The 20,130-nt window shown below is 33.8% G+C and overlaps 2 protein-coding genes across 2 annotated transcripts; both read right to left on the reverse strand.

Moving 5' to 3' along the window:
• Positions 1–832: 832 nt before the first annotated feature.
• Positions 833–4,156, reverse strand: LOC111369036 (putative late blight resistance protein homolog R1A-10). Its single transcript, XM_022990522.1, has 2 exons — positions 2,100–4,156; positions 833–1,919 (listed from the first exon to the last, which is right to left on the reverse strand). The coding sequence occupies exons 1-2, from the start codon at positions 2,303–2,305 to the stop codon at positions 833–835; spliced, it is 1,293 nt and encodes a 430-aa protein (XP_022846290.1). The 5' UTR covers positions 2,306–4,156.
• LOC111369037 (putative late blight resistance protein homolog R1A-3) lies at positions 2,342–3,141 on the reverse strand. Its single transcript, XM_022990523.1, has 2 exons — positions 2,470–3,141; positions 2,342–2,353 (listed from the first exon to the last, which is right to left on the reverse strand). The coding sequence occupies exons 1-2, from the start codon at positions 3,139–3,141 to the stop codon at positions 2,342–2,344; spliced, it is 684 nt and encodes a 227-aa protein (XP_022846291.1).
• Positions 4,157–20,130: the final 15,974 nt, after the last annotated feature.

Consider the following 20,130-nt stretch of genomic DNA (forward strand, 5'->3'; position numbering starts at 1 on the left):
GGCTACAAATTCATATTCCAACTAGAGAGAATCTTCAGTAGGGCAGTTGCACCATGTGGCTTTGCGACCGCCCTATCAAGGTGTGCCACCTCCACGGGCGGCCCACCACACACCCACCGAAGATTCAGCCGTTCTAGTTAACATCATTAACTGACTTACTCGAACCAGAAAGCAATGGATTGGACTAAGTTTCAGAAATAGATTACTTGGAGATAAATCTTATCTACTTAGATGGTTTTTGCCAAGTACTGTTACCTAGCCAATTTGTATTGCCCAGTTCGATTAAGTTACACATTGTCATGTGGCATCTCGTAAAGGCGCAACACAAAGGCCCTTAGTTCCTAGATATTGCCAAAACAAGGTAACATAATAATTATTTCATATCTTGGAAAAAAATGTTAGAGCTAGCACATCACATTAATGCTTGATTTTCATATTTTTCTAATTTCAGATGAGGAAAGATGCAAAAACATTACACGAAGAAGTTGAAAGTAAATGAATTTCATTTCCCACTTAAGAATACTCATAATCGTTTGATGTCGGAAAAATATAGTATTAGAAATATATATAAAAATAAAATAAATAAAAGAAAATTACATGGCAAAAGTTTACGAGCCCTAGATCTAGAACTAACCAATTATCAAATCAACCATACTATAATACATTTTTCAATTGGGCCATTATTTGATTTTGCTTGCGAATAAGAAATTGTAACTTCACATTCATTACAAAGAGAAGACTATGAAAAAGAAATAACAATTGAAATGGAGCTGAAAATCTATCTTTTCTCTCCATGTGGGAGCAAGACATTAAAGATTCTCCTGCAACAAAATTAAAAAAAGTAATCAAATAGATAGTAAAAAATAATTTTTATGTCGTCATAAAAAAAATTATGAGATGAAGTCTGACTTACATCGTTTACACCAATGCAGTAGATGCTCTCTTTTCTACGAAGACTCTGTATGATCAACTCAAACTCTTCGTTACCATAATCCTTTTGTTCTTCACGAATTTCCAAAGCTGAACTTTCAACACTTTCAGAACAATAACGTACCTCAATCTTTTGTAGTGTTGGAATATTGCTAAATTCTGAAGGAATCATCTCCAACTTTTGGACAAATTGCAACACTAATCGTTTAAGTACGGGGAAGTGATTGCTTGAGGAATTCCACTGTTCAATATCTAGGGAAACTAATTTAAGAAATTTGAGTTTTTGGAACTCGTCATCCTTGGTGTCCCAGATTTTTCCTTCAAAGGCTCCATCTTCTAACTTTAGAACCTCCAATATAGGTAATAACCCAATTAATGACATCTTTTCCCATGGCAATCCAACATTAGAAAGGGTAAGCTTTTTGATATTCCTAGGCAAGTTAAACACTTTGTAATCACCCCTGAATCTACTTTCATAAACCATTTTGAGTGATCGAAGCTGAGAAAGAAAGTTGAGATCAAGAAGGCGCTTGCCAAAAAATCTGCATTTAAGCATACGAAGATTTGGTGAACATCTCAAGATTTCTTCGTCTTTTGAATCTGAAATAAAAACAAAGGAAAGCGTTTGTAGGTTGTTTATTTGGAAGCTATCACAATCCTTATTGAATCTTGACTTTGTAACTCGGTCTCCTACACATAGATGTCTCAACTTTGGCATATTGAGAAGGTACATTGGTATATCTTGATGATATATATTTATTATTCGGAGAAATTCTAGGTTCTGGAGCATTCCTATTGCTGAGTCAAAATATGTAATTGCCAAGTACCTCAAGTCAGGCATAATTTTGATTCCCAGATCAACATTTTCATCATACCAAGCTACTAGTATCCTAATTTTTTCCGAATTGTAAAGAACGGATAAGGCCTTGGAGAGGTGATGAGACTGATTCATACACAGGCGATGATGATGCTTAGATATCAAGAACTGACTAAAGAAGTAGAATAATAAGAACATGGAGGATCATTGTCATTTTAATCACATCAACCAGCATCAGCATCAGCATCAGCAACAGCAACAGCAACAGCATCATTGACATTATTACCGCAAATTAGTAGACAAAAAGAGAAGTAAAATGAGAAGAAATGAGAGAGAGAGTGAGTTAACATACTGTTGAAACAGAAAAGTTTCTTCTTCTGCTATTTTCCAGCACATATCAAGTACTAGATCGTGAATAGTCCATGCTCTTACTTTATTGTCAGATCTTCTTCTGGAAACTTGCAACAGGCTCCTGTTGATGAGTTCCATTAGATACTCCTCTGCTACTTCTTCTAAGGTCTTGTGCTCCTTTTCTCTATGAATCCTTCGGCAATCCATAGTAATAATAGCTTCCGAACATGAATGTCCTCGTCTTCATGGAATGCACTAAGATAGAGGAAACATGGCTTCAAGTGATTTGGTAAATGCATGTAACTAAGTTTCAATGTGGGAATGTAGTCGTCGGCTTTTTGGGAAATGTAAGAAGTTAAATTTGTTGCGACTTGTTGCCATAAGATTTCTTTCTTCTCCATATTTGAAAGAATTCCTGCTATTGTGACGACTGAAAGTGGGAGTCCATGACAATTTTTTGCAATTTGCTTTCCAATATCTTGCAATTCTTGAGGGCAACTTTCTTTCTTGAACAGTTTCTGCTCTAATAAATTCCAACTTTCACTTGGTGACAGGAGAGGAGGTTCAATGATAATATGAGAAATTTCCAATGCCATATTTTTCAGCCGACTTGTAAACAATACTCTGCTTCTGTTCATATTGTTGTCTGGAAAGTACCTTTTCAAATCATCCCATGCATGTATATCCCATAGATCGTCTATAACAATGAGGTATCTTCGACCGATTAAAGTCCTGTAAAGATGTTCGGCCAACTCTTCATCTTCCATTTTCAAAATTTTGCCTCTGCTAAGGTCACTTGTGGAACTCAAAATGTCAATTAGCAGCTTTCTCTTTTGATAAGTTTGAGAAACAACACACCAAGAGAGCTTATCAAAATAGTAACGAACATTGAAATCATTGTATATTTTCTTTGCTAAAGTAGTCTTGCCAAGTCCACCCATTCCAACGATGGCAATAATCTGGCGGTAGCTTGGTCCTCCAAGAAGCTTGCTCACAATTTGTGTTGCCATGTCTTCGAAGCCTACAATCATCTCTTCTACCATGGGAATGCTTTTATCTAGGGATGATGATACTTCACTTGAACTTTCTGCAACTTATAGGTTTCCAATTCCGCAATTCATCTTCATTGAGACCGCAATGCAGTAATCTTTGATCTTTACTTTCACAATCTCAATTCTTTCTAACAGAAGAGAAATTGCCAGATCCATTTTGGTCGCAATGACAAGGTCTGTGGTGAAAAAGAATGAATGCAAGAAAAGTCCTACGTTGTCAGATACATCTTCAATTTCTGTGAATATATTTTCTTCAAATATTTTCTTGATCCGTTCTCTCTTGGATTCATATCCAATTTCAATAAACAAAACACTATCCTGCTTTTTCTTGATCCATCGCATTGTATCAAGAAGAAAAGTGAGCAGAAATTTCAGGTCCTTCTGAAGAACATTGACTTGATTACTCACAAGAACACTGGAATATATTTGGCAATTAAGCAATTTTCCAATAGTTTCAAGAAGAAAGTCGATAAACCTGGTCACTGTTGGACAATTGTTGATGTTGCTAGCGCGATCATACACTTGCTTTTGAATTGTGAAGAACTTTTTAAGCTCCGGCATGAAAGAGAGGATGATCTCTAAAAAGTTTTTGTAATGTTTACTCTCTCCATATAAGATGCAGTCGGAGGCTGAATCATCAAGATGCTTCAACAGATCATTAAATGTCTTGCTGAAGAATTTCTTCCTACTTACTTTATGAATAAAGCACACTTGTTCTGCATATTCGAGAAAAGTTAGGAAGTGTGGCCCAAGCCATTGAAAACTAACAATTTTATTTCCTCCATCAAGGTTTAAATCTTGCAAACGGGAAAGGAGATTTTGGGTTGTGACTAGACGTGACAGATTTTCATACGAAAGATCCATCAAGTATTGTTGGATTGGGCATAGACCAAAGAGAGAAAGAGAAGGAAAATGAATGTTTCTGATCTTTGTTTTCACAATATTGTTGGTTTGAGACAAAACAGAGAGAAAGAGAGAGAGATGAGACTTGACTGGATTTCACTTGGATGTGGTGTTGGTTTTGCAAATGAGTTAATTTAATTTATAAAATCTACTATTTCCGTATTTGAAGAGCCATACAACCAGACCTATAATCAACGCAAAAAAAAAAAAAAAAAAAAAAAAAAAAAAAAAAAAAAAAAAAAAAAAAAAAAAAAATAATAATAATAATAATAATAATAATAATAAATAAATAAAAAAATAAAAATAAAAAAAAATAAAAAACTAGTCTAACAACAAAATTTCATGTTTGTAATGAGGGTATTCACAGACAACTAAAATAATCTCTAATTATATTTGGCTTCTCAATTTATAATGAGATTGTATAGCACTATAAAACATAATATTAATATAGATAGGCTTATAAGACACATGGAATGCACATGTTTTTGTCATTAATGTACTTGCTTATTTAATTTATATTTTGAAAAATAAGTCGATCCACCAAATTCGATTTCACACTTAAATTTTAATCATATATGTTTAGGTATACATATTTGCTTCTAAGACGTATTACTTACGAAAATGACAGCTGTACATGAACTTAAATAATTAAGTGAATCAAAAAATAATAGATTGCCGTTGTTTTTATCGAGACAAGTTGACTAAAATTACGAGGAGGAACATGAACTCGATTAGAAACATGTGACATTCTTAAGTACAAGATACTTGTTGTCTATGTCTAGACACCTTGGTGCTCTAAATGTACTATATTCAATTACAAAAAACATAAACTATGAGAATAGAATATTATTTACTTATATTTATATTTTGAATACTATAACGATTCACCAATTCCGCGTCAAAGTCAAGTTTTTAATCATTCATATTTGTTGGACAGATTGGCTTTTGCAAATATGTATAAAATTAATATGATAACAAAAACATTGATTGAAAATAAATTGTACATGTTACCCTTGACCACTTTTAAAATTTTAAATAGATACACCTTATATTTTAATATTCTTTGTTGTAAAATTGACTTTTAAAAAGTGCTGAAAATAAAATTGTGGACCTGTAGGTGAAATACAAGAGTTAAATGGATGCATTTGCTCAAACGTATTAACAAAAATCAATATTAAAACTTACGTGTGTTTATCCTATATTAAACTTAGATACTTGATATTGATACTTTGGAAATTTCAGAAGATTTAACAAATATACAGATGTACAGGTGAAGAATAAAAGCTTTGCAAATTGATGGTATCAAGTTATTGTCCAAGAGGGATATAAATAAATTGTAATATGAGATGAACATACATAAATCATCGAGGAGGATTAAGCCCGTAAGGGAGTCACCTCCAATAATAACCCAACCTTGGTTATTGGAGATCCCATAAAAAATGTTCAATGCGATAACAACGACCAGTACTATGTGACTTGTAATACTACTATTTTATTTGTGCTCATCCATATGGTAATATAGTGCTAATAAATGTGATATTAGGAAGTGTTTAATCCTGAATGAGTACCAAGGTAAAAAAAATTTCGAGGCGTGGTTTACAAGCACCCTTGGAAGACTCACTTATGTAAGAGTTGTCATGAGGTCGTGACTTTGAAATTGGGCTATTCCTTAGAGACTTTTACTTGATTAGAGCTTGTGGCCATTAACAAAGCTACCAGATATGAATTGAGCATAAATTGATACTATGTGTGGAACATTTGAAATTTCGCCAAAGAGATCTAATTCAAAGCTTATTTAATTATGGCCACATCAAATACAAATTGTTGTCACTAAGTGAGATTCAAGTCCAAAAGAAACTTACACCTATTACACCATATTATGTTGCAATATATAGTTGTATATTTTGAAAATTTAAAACTTATGAGGGATTGTTATAACATTTTTTAAAAAGTTTTAAAATTCCACAACAAATATTAATTTTTAGCTTTGATTTTTAATATTAACTTTTAATACAAAATCAAATCTCACAATTTAGATTGTAACTTATACTTAAATATGATTTATTTTCATGAAGAGGGGGTGCATTTCTCCCTTTCATAGGGTTAAACATAAAATGAAAAGATAACCTGATAAATACACTCTACACTTTTATATTATTTTATATAGTTTTGGCGACTTGATAAAGGTTCCTTCACTTATCTCCCTATAGTCGTTCTCATAGAAGAACATGAATTTTATCAGAGTCGTGTAGAGCAGAAAGTACCCGCGTGAAGGAGAGACAACACGACTTTAAGACATCGTTTTTGACGTTACTCCCTTATGCTTACATTTCTAATTACTCTTATCTTTGTATATTTATATTATTATTAAATTATATTTATTTTATTTTATAAATTTATTATGTTTATTGACAATTTATCTATAAACAAATCACCAATTTTTCCCAACAAATCTTGATGTTCTAATTTGCATTATTCTTAACCATTTGTAGTGTCCGGTGTTTATGATTGAACCACAAAAACTCAAATAAAACAATGAAACACCACTAGGATTTGATTTTGAAATGTTATTGATCAACATTTGGAGACTTGTCTTCTAAAACCTCACAGTTAATTAACTTCAAAAATCTTCTCATAATCCGCATTGCTTGGCTCGAAAATGGGGGTTACTCGCTCATCCCGTGAGCATGTTTTCAACTTAGGGAATATTATATAACTACAAAAGTTATAAAAAAAATTTCAAAAGTTTCATTTTCCTAGAAGAGATCGAGAAGTTTGCAAACTATATATAAGCACTTCCACCTAACAGGAGACAGTGTCATTTTGAGGACCTACAAAGCCTATGTAATCTATTCATAAGCCTCCTACTCTTGAGCTCAATTAACTACCATCCCATCTTTGATATGCTTACTTGGGACAGTCTTCCACATTACATGAAACGACCACTTTCAATTTTTCTTGGGAAAAATATTGAAGTAGAGAAATACGTGAAACGAAATTTACAAGGCAAAATATTCGAGGCTAAAGTTTAGATCCTACCGTTTGTCAAATTAACCATAATACAGTCAATGGCGGATCTAGGATTTCGAGTGAGCACGAATGGTCATTGACTTTTAGTTGTGATAATGTAAACCAACACCTTGAATTGAAATTACTTGTATCGTATTCGAAATACAAGTGTAGATGTACGTTATCTACCGATCTACTAGTATGTATCGAGTAAGAATTTCAAGTTTAAAAAATTGGTCAAATTACTTACTTTCTTGGTTTGATTTGTTAATAATCTCAGTCTAGAAAAAAGACCATTTCATAGTTTTGAAGATGACAGATTTTGTCACTGAACGTGTGAAGAAATAATGTGATAATGCTTATCCGAATTGCTAACATTTTTTGTCGATTAAATAGTTTCTAATGACAAGATTAAAACAAATAAAATTTTGGGCTTCAATAAATGTAAATTGTCAATTTAATTTTCTTTTTCGTTATTCTTTCACTCTTCAAAACATAGTTATCATATCCAATCCGATCACTACCTTGGACAAATTATCAGGACATCGAGTCACTGGTTTAATGGCTGAGTCATTAAAAGGTAGAATTTTAGTTAAATAAAATTAAAAATTAAAACAAAGTGACCACATCTTTGCCAAAAATAAACACATATTTTGGTTACAGTGTGAAGCTTCCGATAATGATAAAAGGAGAGCACGGGTTCGAATCTCTATTACTATACTATTTCTAATAATTAATCTTTTTATAACGGAGAGTTGAACTCAAGACATCTACTTACTAGATAGGTGCCCCAACCAATTGGAGTACCTATATATATATATAGTGGCTCAAAAGAAAATTTAATCTTGGCGGATCCAGTACGGGAAGCAGCCGTAGTAAAATTTGAAATCAGGCCATTATTTAATTTTACTTGCAATAAAGAAGTCGTAACTTCACGTTCATTGCAAAGAAAAAAATTATGAATAAGAACAACTAGCAACTGAATTAAAGCCGGATATTAAATGTTTTCTCATCATGTGGGTATGTGATGTAAGGAATCTCCTAGTAAGAAAAAAAAGGTTAATCAAATAAAAACAAATATAATTCAATTAGAGGGCACTTCTCTTTTTCAACAGGCTTCATCAAATATCCCATATATAAAGCAGGGGCATAAGCATCGCCTCTCGATCCAGATTAACTAGAAAGAGATTCTTTAACCAGAAAGTATTTGGTTCAAATATAGGATGTCCCAGTATTTTTGAAACTCTTGATACGAAAGAAATTGGTTTGAGTCTGGAGCTAGTCCTTTATTAGTGATTGACCCATGGGTATTGGGCACAAGTGATGGAGTAGATGCAAGTATGAGATGAGCTTTGACTTACACCGTATACACAAGTAAAACAACATGGATGCTCTTTAATCCTAAAGACTATAGATGGTCGGTCTTGAAATTTTTACAATAATCCTGTTGTTTTTTCAAGAGTTTCCAAAGCTGAACTTTCGACATTTTTTTTGCCGCAATAATGTATCTCATTTTGAAATATTGCTAAATGAGAATTAATCATCTCATTTTTATTTTTTATTTTTCCCAAAATTACAACACAAATTATTCAAGTACAAGGAAATGATCGTACGAGGAATTCCATTGTTTAAGATTTAGGTTTCCTGATTCAGGAATTTGACACTTTGGGAACTCAAGATTCTCCTTCAGGCCAGCAATTGCATTGAGATTTTCATTTAAGCCTATGGAGATTTTCATTTAAGCCTATGAAGATTTTGTGAACATCTCCAGATTTCTTCGGCTTTCTGATCGTAAAATAAACGTAACAAAGGTTTTGTAGGTTATTTATTCAGGAGCTTTCACAATTAAGAAGCTATTTTTTTGGTCTTATTTCCATAGTAAGTATGGGTTTAGGTTTCAGAAGGAGCCAGTTTGTATCGCCCAGTGCGATCGAGTCCCACATTTGTCATGTAGCAAAAGGTACAACTCAACTGATTAAGGAATATAATAGTTATATTATTATGAAAACTAGAACAAAACAGTCTTAAATTTTAGGCTGAAACAAGGTAACATATTATTTTACCTTCCTAACGGTCCAAAAATGAGGACTAATATTTGGGCTTGTTCAGTAATTATCTTCTTCATCTCGATGGGGTTGTATTTTAAAGGTTGAATCCTAACCTTGAGGGCTCTCATCGCCTCGTTTCTGGAATATCGTGAGGGAGTTAAATCGCAGGATGTACCACAGCAGGCCAGGGAACAAGAGCTTACTCGTACAATGGTGTCTACAAGGAGTCCAATTCCATATCTCAGAAATTAATGGGGTTGTATTTTAACTTATATGGATGGGATTTCTCGCACAAGGCATGGCTATTCCATTTCAAATGAGTTGACCCCGAGACGCAACTTATCTATTTACTCCTACTGTATATAGTTCTCACTTACGGAAAAGTTCATCTTGTTTCTATCACAATTTATAGTGCAGTTAGCTCTGATTTTCCTCCTTGCACGAGAATTGCACTTCGTCAACTTCTTCTGTCTATTGACTAAATACTTCAATGAATAAATATGGAGTTCAAATAGGAAGGCTTGGCTTGCATTTCTTGTGGATTGGAGCTCAAATCCATTGGCTAATGAGTGTTTATTGCTCTAATTTCGAGGCAAAAATGTAGCAAGTTTACTATCCTTGGCTGCCAATTTCTTATTGACATTATCCTCTACCATGTATACTGTCCGTTTTTTAAACAGTTGAACCTCACAAATACAAATGAAGCAATTAAGCCTTACGAGGATTTCATTTTGAAATTTTAGCATCAACAATCGTGGATTTTCAAGAAGGAAACTGTAAATAAGATCACCAACAACAAACTAAAGCATAAATATTGGGTTGGGTCACGAATTCTTTTATGTGACTTGTTGCTTTTCATTGCAAAATTTACGAGATTTCCACCAATTAGATCTTGTTATTTTGGTCTACCTCTCCTCCTTTTGATATATATATATATATATATATTTTTTTTTTTTTTATCAAGATCATGTTACTCTTGTGAACCATTGCCTCTTTGAGTCTATGCAAATATGCAATATGTGTACCTACCATTTAAGTCACTTTGTATAATCTAGCTTCAATTAATGAAATTCTCATTTGTCGTCATAAATACTCATTTCTTATTTAATAATTATCCTGAATTAAAAAAAAAGACACACACACACACAAAAGATATCTCAATTGAAAGAACTCAACAAAGTAGTCCTCTTTCTCATTACGAACTAGTTCATGGAAACGAAAAAGCCTAAATTTTATTTATTCTTTTGCTATGATGATATCGAATTTTGAAAGTGATGATCCTTTCTGGTGTAGGTCAAACTGTGAGTCATGGAGTCAATCAAAATTTGAGGATAATAAATGTTAAACAATGGCTACAAACTCATATTCCAACTAACATTATAAACCCACTTACTCGAGCCAGAAAGCGATGGATTGGACTAGGTTTCAGAAGCAGATTACTTGGAGGTAAATCTTATCTACTTAGATGCTTTTTGCCAAGTACTGTTACCTAGCCAATTTGTATTGCCCAGTTCGAATAAGTTACACATTGTCACGTGGCACCTCATAGAAGTGCAACACAAAGGCCCTAGTTCCTAGATATTGCCAAAACAAGGTAACATAATAATTATTTTATATCTTTGAAAAAAATGCTAGAGCTAGCACATTACATTAATGCTTGATTTTCATATTTTTCTAATTTCAGACGAGGAAAGATACAGAAACATTATACGAGGCAGTTGAAAGTAAATAATTTTCATTTCACACTTGGAATATTTACAATGGTTTGATGTCGTAAAAATACAGTATTTTAAATATACATAAAAAAAATAACGAAAATTATATGGCAAAAGTTTTCGAGGCCTATATCTAGAACTATCCACTCGTCAAATTAACCATAATATACTAAATTTTTCAATCGGGCCGTTATTTGATTTTACTTGCGAATAAGAAGTTGTAACTACACATTCATTACAAAGAAAAGACTATGAAAAAGAAATAACAATTGAAATGGAGCGGAAANTTAACCATAATACAGTCAATGGCGGATCTAGGATTTCGAGTGAGCACGAATGGTCATTGACTTTTAGTTGTGATAATGTAAACGAACACCTTGAATTGAAATTACTTGTATCGTATTCGAAATACAAGTGTAGATGTTCGTTATCTACCAATCTACTAGTATGTATCGAGTAAGAATTTCAAGTTTAAAAAATTGGTCAAATTACTTACTTTCTTGGTTTGATTTGTTAATAATCTCAGTCTAGAAAAAAGACCATTTCATAGTTTTAAAGATGACAGATTTTGTCACTGAACGTGTGAAGAAAAATTGTGATAATGCTTATCCGAATTGCTAACATTTTTGATCGATTAAATAGTTTCTAATGACAAGATTAAAACAAATAAAATTTTGGGCTTCAATAAATGTAAATTGTCAATTTAATTTTATTTTTCGTTATTCTTTCACTCTTCAAAACATAGTTATCATATCCAATCCGATCACTAACTTGGACAAATTATCAGGACATCGAGTCACTGGTTTAATGGCTGAGTCATTAAAAGGTAGAATTTTAGTTAAATAAAATTAAAAATTAAAACAAAGAGACCACATCTTTGCCAAAAATAAACACATATTTTGTTTTACACCGTGTACACAAGTAAAACAACATCTCTTTAATCCTAAAGACTATAGATGGTCGCTCTTGAACTCTTTGTTACAATAATCCTGTTGTTGTTTCAAGAGTTTCCAAAGCTGAACTTTCGACATTTTTTTTTGCCGCAATAATGTATCTCATTTTGAAATATTACTAAATGAGAATTAATCATCTCATTTTTATTTTTTATTTTCCCAAAATTGCAACACAAATTATTCAAATACAAGGAAATGATTGTACAAGGAATTCCATTGTTTAAGATTTAGGTTTTCTGATTCAGGAATTTGACTCTTTGGGAACTTATAATCCTTGTTATTCAAGATTTCTCCTTCAGGCCAGCAATTGCATTGAGATTTTCATTTAAGCCTATGAAGATTTTGTGAACATCTCCAAATTTCTTCGGCTTTCTAATCGTAAAATAAACGTAACAAAGGTTTTGTAGGTTATTTATTCAGGAGCTTTCACAATTAAGGAGCTATTTTTTTGGTCTTATTTCCATAGTAAGTGTGGGCTTAGGTTTCAGAAGGAGCCAGTTTGTATCGCCCAGTGCGATCGAGTCACACATTTGTCATGTAGCATCTCAAAAAGGTACAACTCAACTGATTAAGGAATATAATAGTTATATTATTATGAAAACTAGAACAAAACAGTCTTAAATTTTAGGCTGAAACAAGGTAACATATTATTTTTCCTTCCTAACGGTCCAAATATGAGGACTAATATTTGGGCTTGTTCAGTAATTATCTTCTTCATCTCGATGGGGTTGTATTTTAAAGGTTGAATCCTAACCTTGAGGGCTTTCATCGCCTCGTCTCTGGAGTATCGTGAGGGAGTTAAATCGCAGGATGTACCACAGCAGGCCAGGGAACAAGAGCTTGCTAGTACAATGGTGTCTACAAGGAGTCCAATTCCATATCTCAGAAATTGATGGGATTGTATTTTAACTTATATGGATGGGATTTCTCGCACAAGTCATGGCTATTCCATTTCAAATGAGTTGACCCCGAGACGCAACTTATCTATTTACTCCTACTGCATATAGTTCTCACTTACGGAAAAGTTCATCTTGTTTCTATCACAATTTATAGTGCAGTTAGCTCTGATTTTCCTCCTTGCACGAGAATTGCACTTCGTCAACTTCTTCTGTCTATTGACTAAATACTTCAATGAATAAATATGGAGTTCAAATAGGAAGGCTTGGCTTGCATTTCTTGTGGATTGGAGCTCAAATCCATTGGCTAATGAGTGTTTATTGCTCTAATTTCGAGGCAAAAATGTAGCAAGTTTACTATCCTTGGCTGCCAATTTCTTATTGACATTATCCTCTACCATGTATACTGTCCGTTTTTTAAACAGTTGAACCTCACAAATACAAATGAAGCAATTAAGCCTTATGAGGATTTCATTTTGAAATTTTAGCATCAACAATCGTGGATTTTCAAGAAGGAAACTGTAAATAAGATCACCAACAACAAACTAAAGCATAAATATTGGGTTGGGTACACGAATTCTTTTATGTGACTTGTTGCTTTTCATTGCAAAATTTACGAGATTTCCACCAATTAGATCTTGTTATTTTGGTCTACCTCTCCTCCTTTTGACATTTATTTTATCGAGATCATGTTACTCTTGTGAACCATTGCCTCTTTGAGTCTATGCAAATATGCAATATGTGTACCCACCATTTAAGTCACTTTGTATAATCTAGCTTCGATTAATGAAATTCTCATTTGTCGTCATAAATACTCATTTCTTATTTAATAATTATCCTGAATTAAAAAAAAAAAAAGAAACACACACACACACACACAAAAGACATCTCAATTGAAAGAACTCAACAAAGTAGTCCTCTTTCTCATTACGAACTAGTTCATGGAAACAAAAAAGCCTAAATTTTATTTATTCTTTTGCTATGATGATATCGAATTTAGATAGTGATGATCCTTTCTGGTGTAGGTCAAACTGTGAGTCATGGAGTCAATCAAAATTTGAGGATAATAAATGTTAAACAATGGCTACAAACTCATATTCCAACTACATTATAAATCTACTTACTCGAACCAGAAAGCGATGGATTGGACTAGGTTTCAGAAGTAGATTACTTGGAGGTAAATCTTATCTACTTAGATGGTTTTTGCCAAGTACTGTTACCTGATCAATTTGTATTGCCCAGTTCAAATAAGTTACACATTGTCATGTGGGCACCTCATAGAAGTGCAACACAAAGGCCCTAGGTCCTAGATATTGCTAAAACAAGGTAACATAATAATTATTTTATATCTTTGAAAAAAATGCTAGAGCTAGCACATTACTTTAATGCTTGATTTTGATATTTTTCTAATTTCAGATGAGGAAAGATACAGAAACATTATACGAAGCAGTTGAAAGTAAATAATTTTCATTTCACGCTTGAGAATATTTACAATGGTTTGATGTCGGAAAAATTCAGTATTTTAAATATACATAAAAAATAAATAAAAGAAAATTATATGGCAAAAGTTTTCGAGGCCTATATCTAGAACTAACCACTCATCAAATTAACCATAATATACTAAATTTTTCAATCGGGCCATTATTTGATTTTTCTTGCGAATAAGAAGTTGTAACTACACATTCATTACAAAGAAAAGACTATGAAAAAGAAATAACAATTGAAATGGAGCGGAAAATATATATCTTTTCTCACCATGTGGGTGCAAGACATCAAAGATTCTCCTGCAACAAAATTTAAAAAGTAATAGATAGCAAAAAATTATTTTTATGTCATAAAAAATGTATGAGATGAAGTTTGACTTACAACAATACAGTAAAGCTCTCTTTTCTATCAAAGACTATGTATGATCACATCAAACTCTTAGTTACCATAATCCTGTTGTTCTTCTCGTATTTCCAAAGCTGATTTATGACATTTTTGCCTGTAGTGTTGGAATATTGCTAATTCAGAAGGAATCGTCTCCAATTTTTTGCATAATCGCAACACTAATCGTTCAAGTACAGGGAAATGATTGCACAAGGAATTCCACCACTCAAGATCTAGGGTATCTAATTTAAGAAATTTGAGTTTTTGGAATTCATCATCCTTGGTGTCCCAGATTTCACCTTCAAAGGCTTCTTCTTCTAACTTCAGTGTCTCCAACATGGGCAATATCGCAATTATAGACATCTTTTCCCAAGGCAAACCAATATTAGAAAGAGTAAGCTTTTTGATATTCCTGAGAGAATTAATCTCTGTGGAATCACTTCTAAATCTACTTGCACGAACCCTTGTGAGTGATTCAAGCTGAGAAAGAGAGTTGAGATCAAGACAAAGCTTGCCTAACAATTTGCATTTAAGCCTACGGAGATTTGGTGAACAACTTAAGATTTTTACATCATTTGAATCAAAAATAACAACAAAGGAAAGGGTCTATAGGTTGTTTATCTGGGAGTTATCACAATTCTCACTGAATTTCGCACCCCTAATTTGGTTTCCTGCATGTAGATGTCTCAACTTAGGCATATTGAGTAGGTACATTGGTATGTGAATATCGTAGTTGTCTTTCAATAGAAGAAATTCTAGGTTTTGGAGTGTGCCTATTGATATGTCTAATGACGGAATTTCCAAGTACCTCAAGTCAAACATAATTTTGATTCCCAGTCCAGCATTTTCATCAAAACTTGAATCTAGTATCCTAATTTTTTCTGAATTGTAAAGAATGGATAAGGCCTCAGAGAGGTGATGAGACTGATCCATACATAGGCGATGCCGATGCTTAGATATCAAGAATTGACTACAAAAGTAGAATAATAAGAACATGGAGCGTCATCATCAGTTTAATCACATCAACCAGCATCGGCAACAGCGACAACAACAAGCGACAGGAACATCATAGACATAATTACCACAGTTTAGTAGACTAAATAGGAAATGGGAAGTAAAATGAGAAAGCATTAGAGAGGGACAGGGGGAGTTAACTTACTGTCGAAATAGAAATTTTTCTTCTTCAGCTATTTTTCAGCACATATCAAGTACTAGATTGTGAAGAGTACACGCTTTTACTCCATTGTCAGATCTTTTGTGAAAACTTGCAATAAGCTCATGTTAATGAGTTCTATTAGATACTCCTCTGCTACATCTTCTAAGGTCTTGTGTTCCTTTTTCTCTATGAATCATTCGACAATCCATAGTATTAATAGCTTCCGAACTTGAATTTCCTCATCTTTCTGGAATGCACTAAGATAGGGGAAGCATGGCTTTAGGTGATTTGGTAAATGTGTGTAACTAAGTTTCAATGAGGGAATGTATTCGTTGGCTTTTCGGGAGATGTAAGAATTTAAACTTTTTGCGACTTGTTGCCATAGGCTTTCTTTCTTCTCCATATTTGAAAGAACTCCAGCTATAATGATGACTAAAAGCGGAGTCCATCACAATTTTTTGCAATTCTCTTTCCAATATCCTGCAGTTCTTGAGGGCAGTTTTCTTTCTTGAACACCTTCTGCTCTAATAAATTCCAACTTTCATGTGGTGACAGGGGAGGAGGTTCAACGATAATATGGGATATTTCCAATGCCATATCTTTTAGCCTACTAGTAAAGAGTACTCTGCTTCCATTACTATTGTCATCTGGAAAGTACCTTTTCAAATAATCCCATGCATGTGTATCCTCATCCATAACAATGAGGCAATGAGGTATCTTCTACCGATTATTGTTCTGTAAAGATGTTCGGCCAACTCTTCATCTTCCATTTTTGAAATTTGGTCCCTGTTAAGATCACTTATGGAACTCAAAATGTCAATCAACAGCTTTCTCTTTTGATGAGTTTAAGAAACAACACACCAAGAAAGCTTATCAATATAGTAATGAACATTGAAATCATTGTATATTTTCTTTGCTAAATTTATCTTGCCAGTTCCACCCATTCCAACGACGAAAATAATTTGGCGGTAGCTTGGTCCTCCAAGAACTTTGCTTGCAATTTGTCTTGTCAAGTCCTCGAAGCCTACAATCATCTTTTCTATTGTAGGAGTGCTTTTATCTAGGGATGATGATACTTCACTTGGACTTTTTGCAACTTGTAGGCTTCCAATACCACAATTCAGCTTCATTGAGACTGTAATACAATAATCTTCAATAATCACTTTCACAATCTCAATTCTTTCTAGCAGGACAGAAATTGCCAGATCCATTTTGGTCGTAGTAACAAGGTCTGTGGTGAAAAAGAACGAATGCAAGAAAAGTCTTGCTTTTTTAGATTCATCTTCAACTTGTGTTAATATTTTCCCTTCAAAAGTTGAAATCTTATCCTGTTCTTTCTTGATGTATCGCATTGTATCGAGAAGAAAAATAAGCAAAAATTTCAAATCCTTCTGAAAAACATTGACTTGATTACTCACAAGAACACTGGAATATATTTGGCAATTGAGCAACTTTCCAATTGTTTCAAGAAGAAAGTCGATAAACATTGCCACTATCAGACGATTGCTGATGGTTCTACCATAATACAATGGCTTTTGAATTGTGAAGAGCATCTTAAGCTCTGGCAAAAAGAGAATGATTTCTAAAAAGTTCTTATAAGGTTTAGTTTCTCTGTATAAGATGCAACCGGAGGCTAGATCATCAAGTTGCTTTGACAAATCAAAAAATTTCTTGCTGAAGATATTTGTCTCGATTATTGGACGACTATTGCACAGCTGTGTTGCATGTTGGAGAAAAGTTGAAAAGTGTGGCCAAAGCCATTGAAAACTAACAATTTTATCTCCTCCATCAAGCTTTATCTCTTGTAGATGGGAAAGGAGTTCGGGGTTGTGACTAGACGTGACAGATTTTTGTAAGAGAGATCCTCCCTTTTGTCAAAGAGAGAGAGAGGTACAAGCGATCCATCAAGTATTGTTGGGTTGGGCAGAGACCAAAGCGAGAAAGAGAAGGAAAGTGAATGTGTTTAATCTTATTTGTATTCACAAGTTTCAGACAAAACAGAGAGAAAGAGAGAGAGTGATGAGACTCGGCTGGATTTTACTTGGTTTTGCAAATGAGTTATGTGGATATATTGATGTCAAACGACCTCCCGGGCGATGATGTAAATCGTTTATTAATTATCAATCGACGATTGCGATACGACTAAGGGATAAATCAATACCAAATTGTAACGACCCGACCCAAGAAGAGATTGGACCATTTGAAGCAACCAATTTAATTGTATTGCTCATGGGCCATGTTTTCACCTACTTGGATGGCTAGCTAGTTTTGAGGCCCACACTATTGTCCACTTATATGTTATTGGACCTTGACCCATTACCTAAAACCCAACTTACCTTATTTTGTGACTTGGCCCAATATATATTCTTTGGTCTTGCACGCCACTTTGAAGAACAGGACTTGGTGTCTTTTCTCCTCCCTGCGTGCTCTCTCTCGACCTTATCACCTCCACTTTCTGCCATTTTCTTTAGTGCACATATCTTGGTGATATTTCTCCCCTTTGTGGTGGTCTCCAAGTGGTAAAAGGCTTAGCAACCATAGGTGAAACCTTTGTGGTGTTCTTGGATCGTTTGCTTTGGTATTGATTCGGATTTTGGTAAACTGAGCCTATATATCGCTTTGGTGGTTGATGATTTCTCTCCCTTACAATGTTTATTTGTCCAGCCCCACGTGCCTGTCCACGGAGTGTTTCCAGTGCACTTCCCATTCCCAACTGTTCAATCACTTAACTAAAGTTTTAATAAATGAAATAATTCAATATGAGCATACAAAATTTTTTGTCCAAAGCTAAAAGATTTCAAATCTAGACAAGTAAATAGATTGACCTTGGAACAACATTGATTACCTTTTTTAACATCAAACGACCCTTTTCAACCAATGAAAGTCGCCACAAACACATTCGAAATGAAAAAAGGCAAAGATATAGTTAATTGTGATGAGACTGTATCCGAAACTTATAAGGCTATAATTTTGCTCAATGCGATCCCTGATTCCTATAAGGAAGTTAAGAATGCCATTAAGTATGACAGAGATACGTTGACACTTGAAATTGTCATAGATTCCCTAAGGAGTAAAGAGATGAAAATTAGGGCTGAAAAACACGATAAGATGAGCGGTGGGTTACATATGATGCGGGGTAGTACTCGATTTAGGTAAAATAGTCATGATGGATGTCAAAGTAGTGGCGAGTCAAGTGGTAATGGATGGAAAAAGAAAGGCAAGGGTAAGCCTAAATCAAAATCTAGGATGGATGCTAGTAAATGCTATGGTTGTGGAAACACAGGTCATTTTATAAAAGATTGCCATAAAGAAAAGGGTAAGTTAAAGACTAAGGAGAGAGATGAGGTAAATGTATTATCCTCTACATCTGAGATAGATAACGATGAGGTCAATATGCTTACAAGTCCAGTTGCATACACTGTTGAATTGAATCTAGCTGCCAATTCCCGCATGCATGAGTGGAGACATGATTCTGGTGCATCGTTTCACGTGACGTCTGAAAGAATTGATTTTATAGGTGCATCGTTTCACGTGACGTCTAAAAGAATTGATTTTATAACCTGCATGAATCTAATGTTGGGCATGTTGTGCTGTGTGATAACTTTGCCTATACTATTGCTGGAATTGGTGACATAAACGTAAAATTTGACACGGGTTTTGTATACACGTTGAAGGATGTTAGATATATTCTTGAATTGTCTAGGAATTTGATTTCAGTAGGGAGACTTGAAAAGGATGACTTCACTGGTAAAATTGGAAATGGTATGCTAAAAATGATTAATAGTGCTTTAGTTTTCATTAAGGGAACTAAGAAAAACGACATCTATATCACTACTGGGGAAGTGATTAGAGGTTTGAACTCCTCTATCTCTTATGCAAAGATTAATAACACACACACATGGCATAATATATTTGCGCACGTAGGTATTAAAGGACTTAAGTTACTTAATGAAAAAGGTGCTTTTGATAATGACTGTGTGTCAGATTTGTCATCCTGTGATCACTATGTGCTTGGTAAGCATCATAAAACATCGTTCTCCTCGAGCATTCATAAGGGTAAAGGCATGCTTGAATATGTACATTCTGATCTATTGGGTTCGCCAATAATCCCACATTGGGTGGAAATAGATATTTTCTGTTTATTATTGATGACTATACTAGGAAAGTATGGGTTTATCATTGAAAGATAAATCTGAAACTTTTCATAATTTTAATAACTGGAAAAAACAAATGGAAAACCAAACTGGCAAGAAAATCAAATTTTTAAGGACAGATAACGGCCTAAAATTTTGCAACACGAAATTTGATAGTATGTGTAAAGAAAATGGTATAAATAGACATAAGACTCTTCCTTACACTCCCTAGCAAAACGAGGTAGCCGAAAGGATTAATAGGATCATACTTGATAAAGTACGCTGCATGATGTTAAGT

Source organism: Olea europaea, chromosome 20 (genome assembly GCF_002742605.1).
Source record: "Olea europaea var. sylvestris chromosome 20, O_europaea_v1, whole genome shotgun sequence".
Classification (NCBI taxonomy): Eukaryota; Viridiplantae; Streptophyta; class Magnoliopsida; order Lamiales; family Oleaceae; genus Olea; species Olea europaea.

What these genes read in the sequence shown, in the direction of transcription:
- LOC111369036 (XM_022990522.1), bottom strand. Translation starts at nt 2,305, where the DNA reads ATGGATTGCCGAAGGATTCATAGAGAAAAGGAGCACAAGACCTTAGAA. An exon ending in GAAACTTTTCTGTTTCAACA is followed by an intron (nt 1,920 to 2,099) that starts GTATGTTAACTC and finishes CTACTTCTTTAG; the next exon opens with TCAGTTCTTGATATCTAAGC.
- LOC111369037 (XM_022990523.1), bottom strand. Translation starts at nt 3,141, where the DNA reads ATGGTAGAAGAGATGATTGTAGGCTTCGAAGACATGGCAACACAAATT.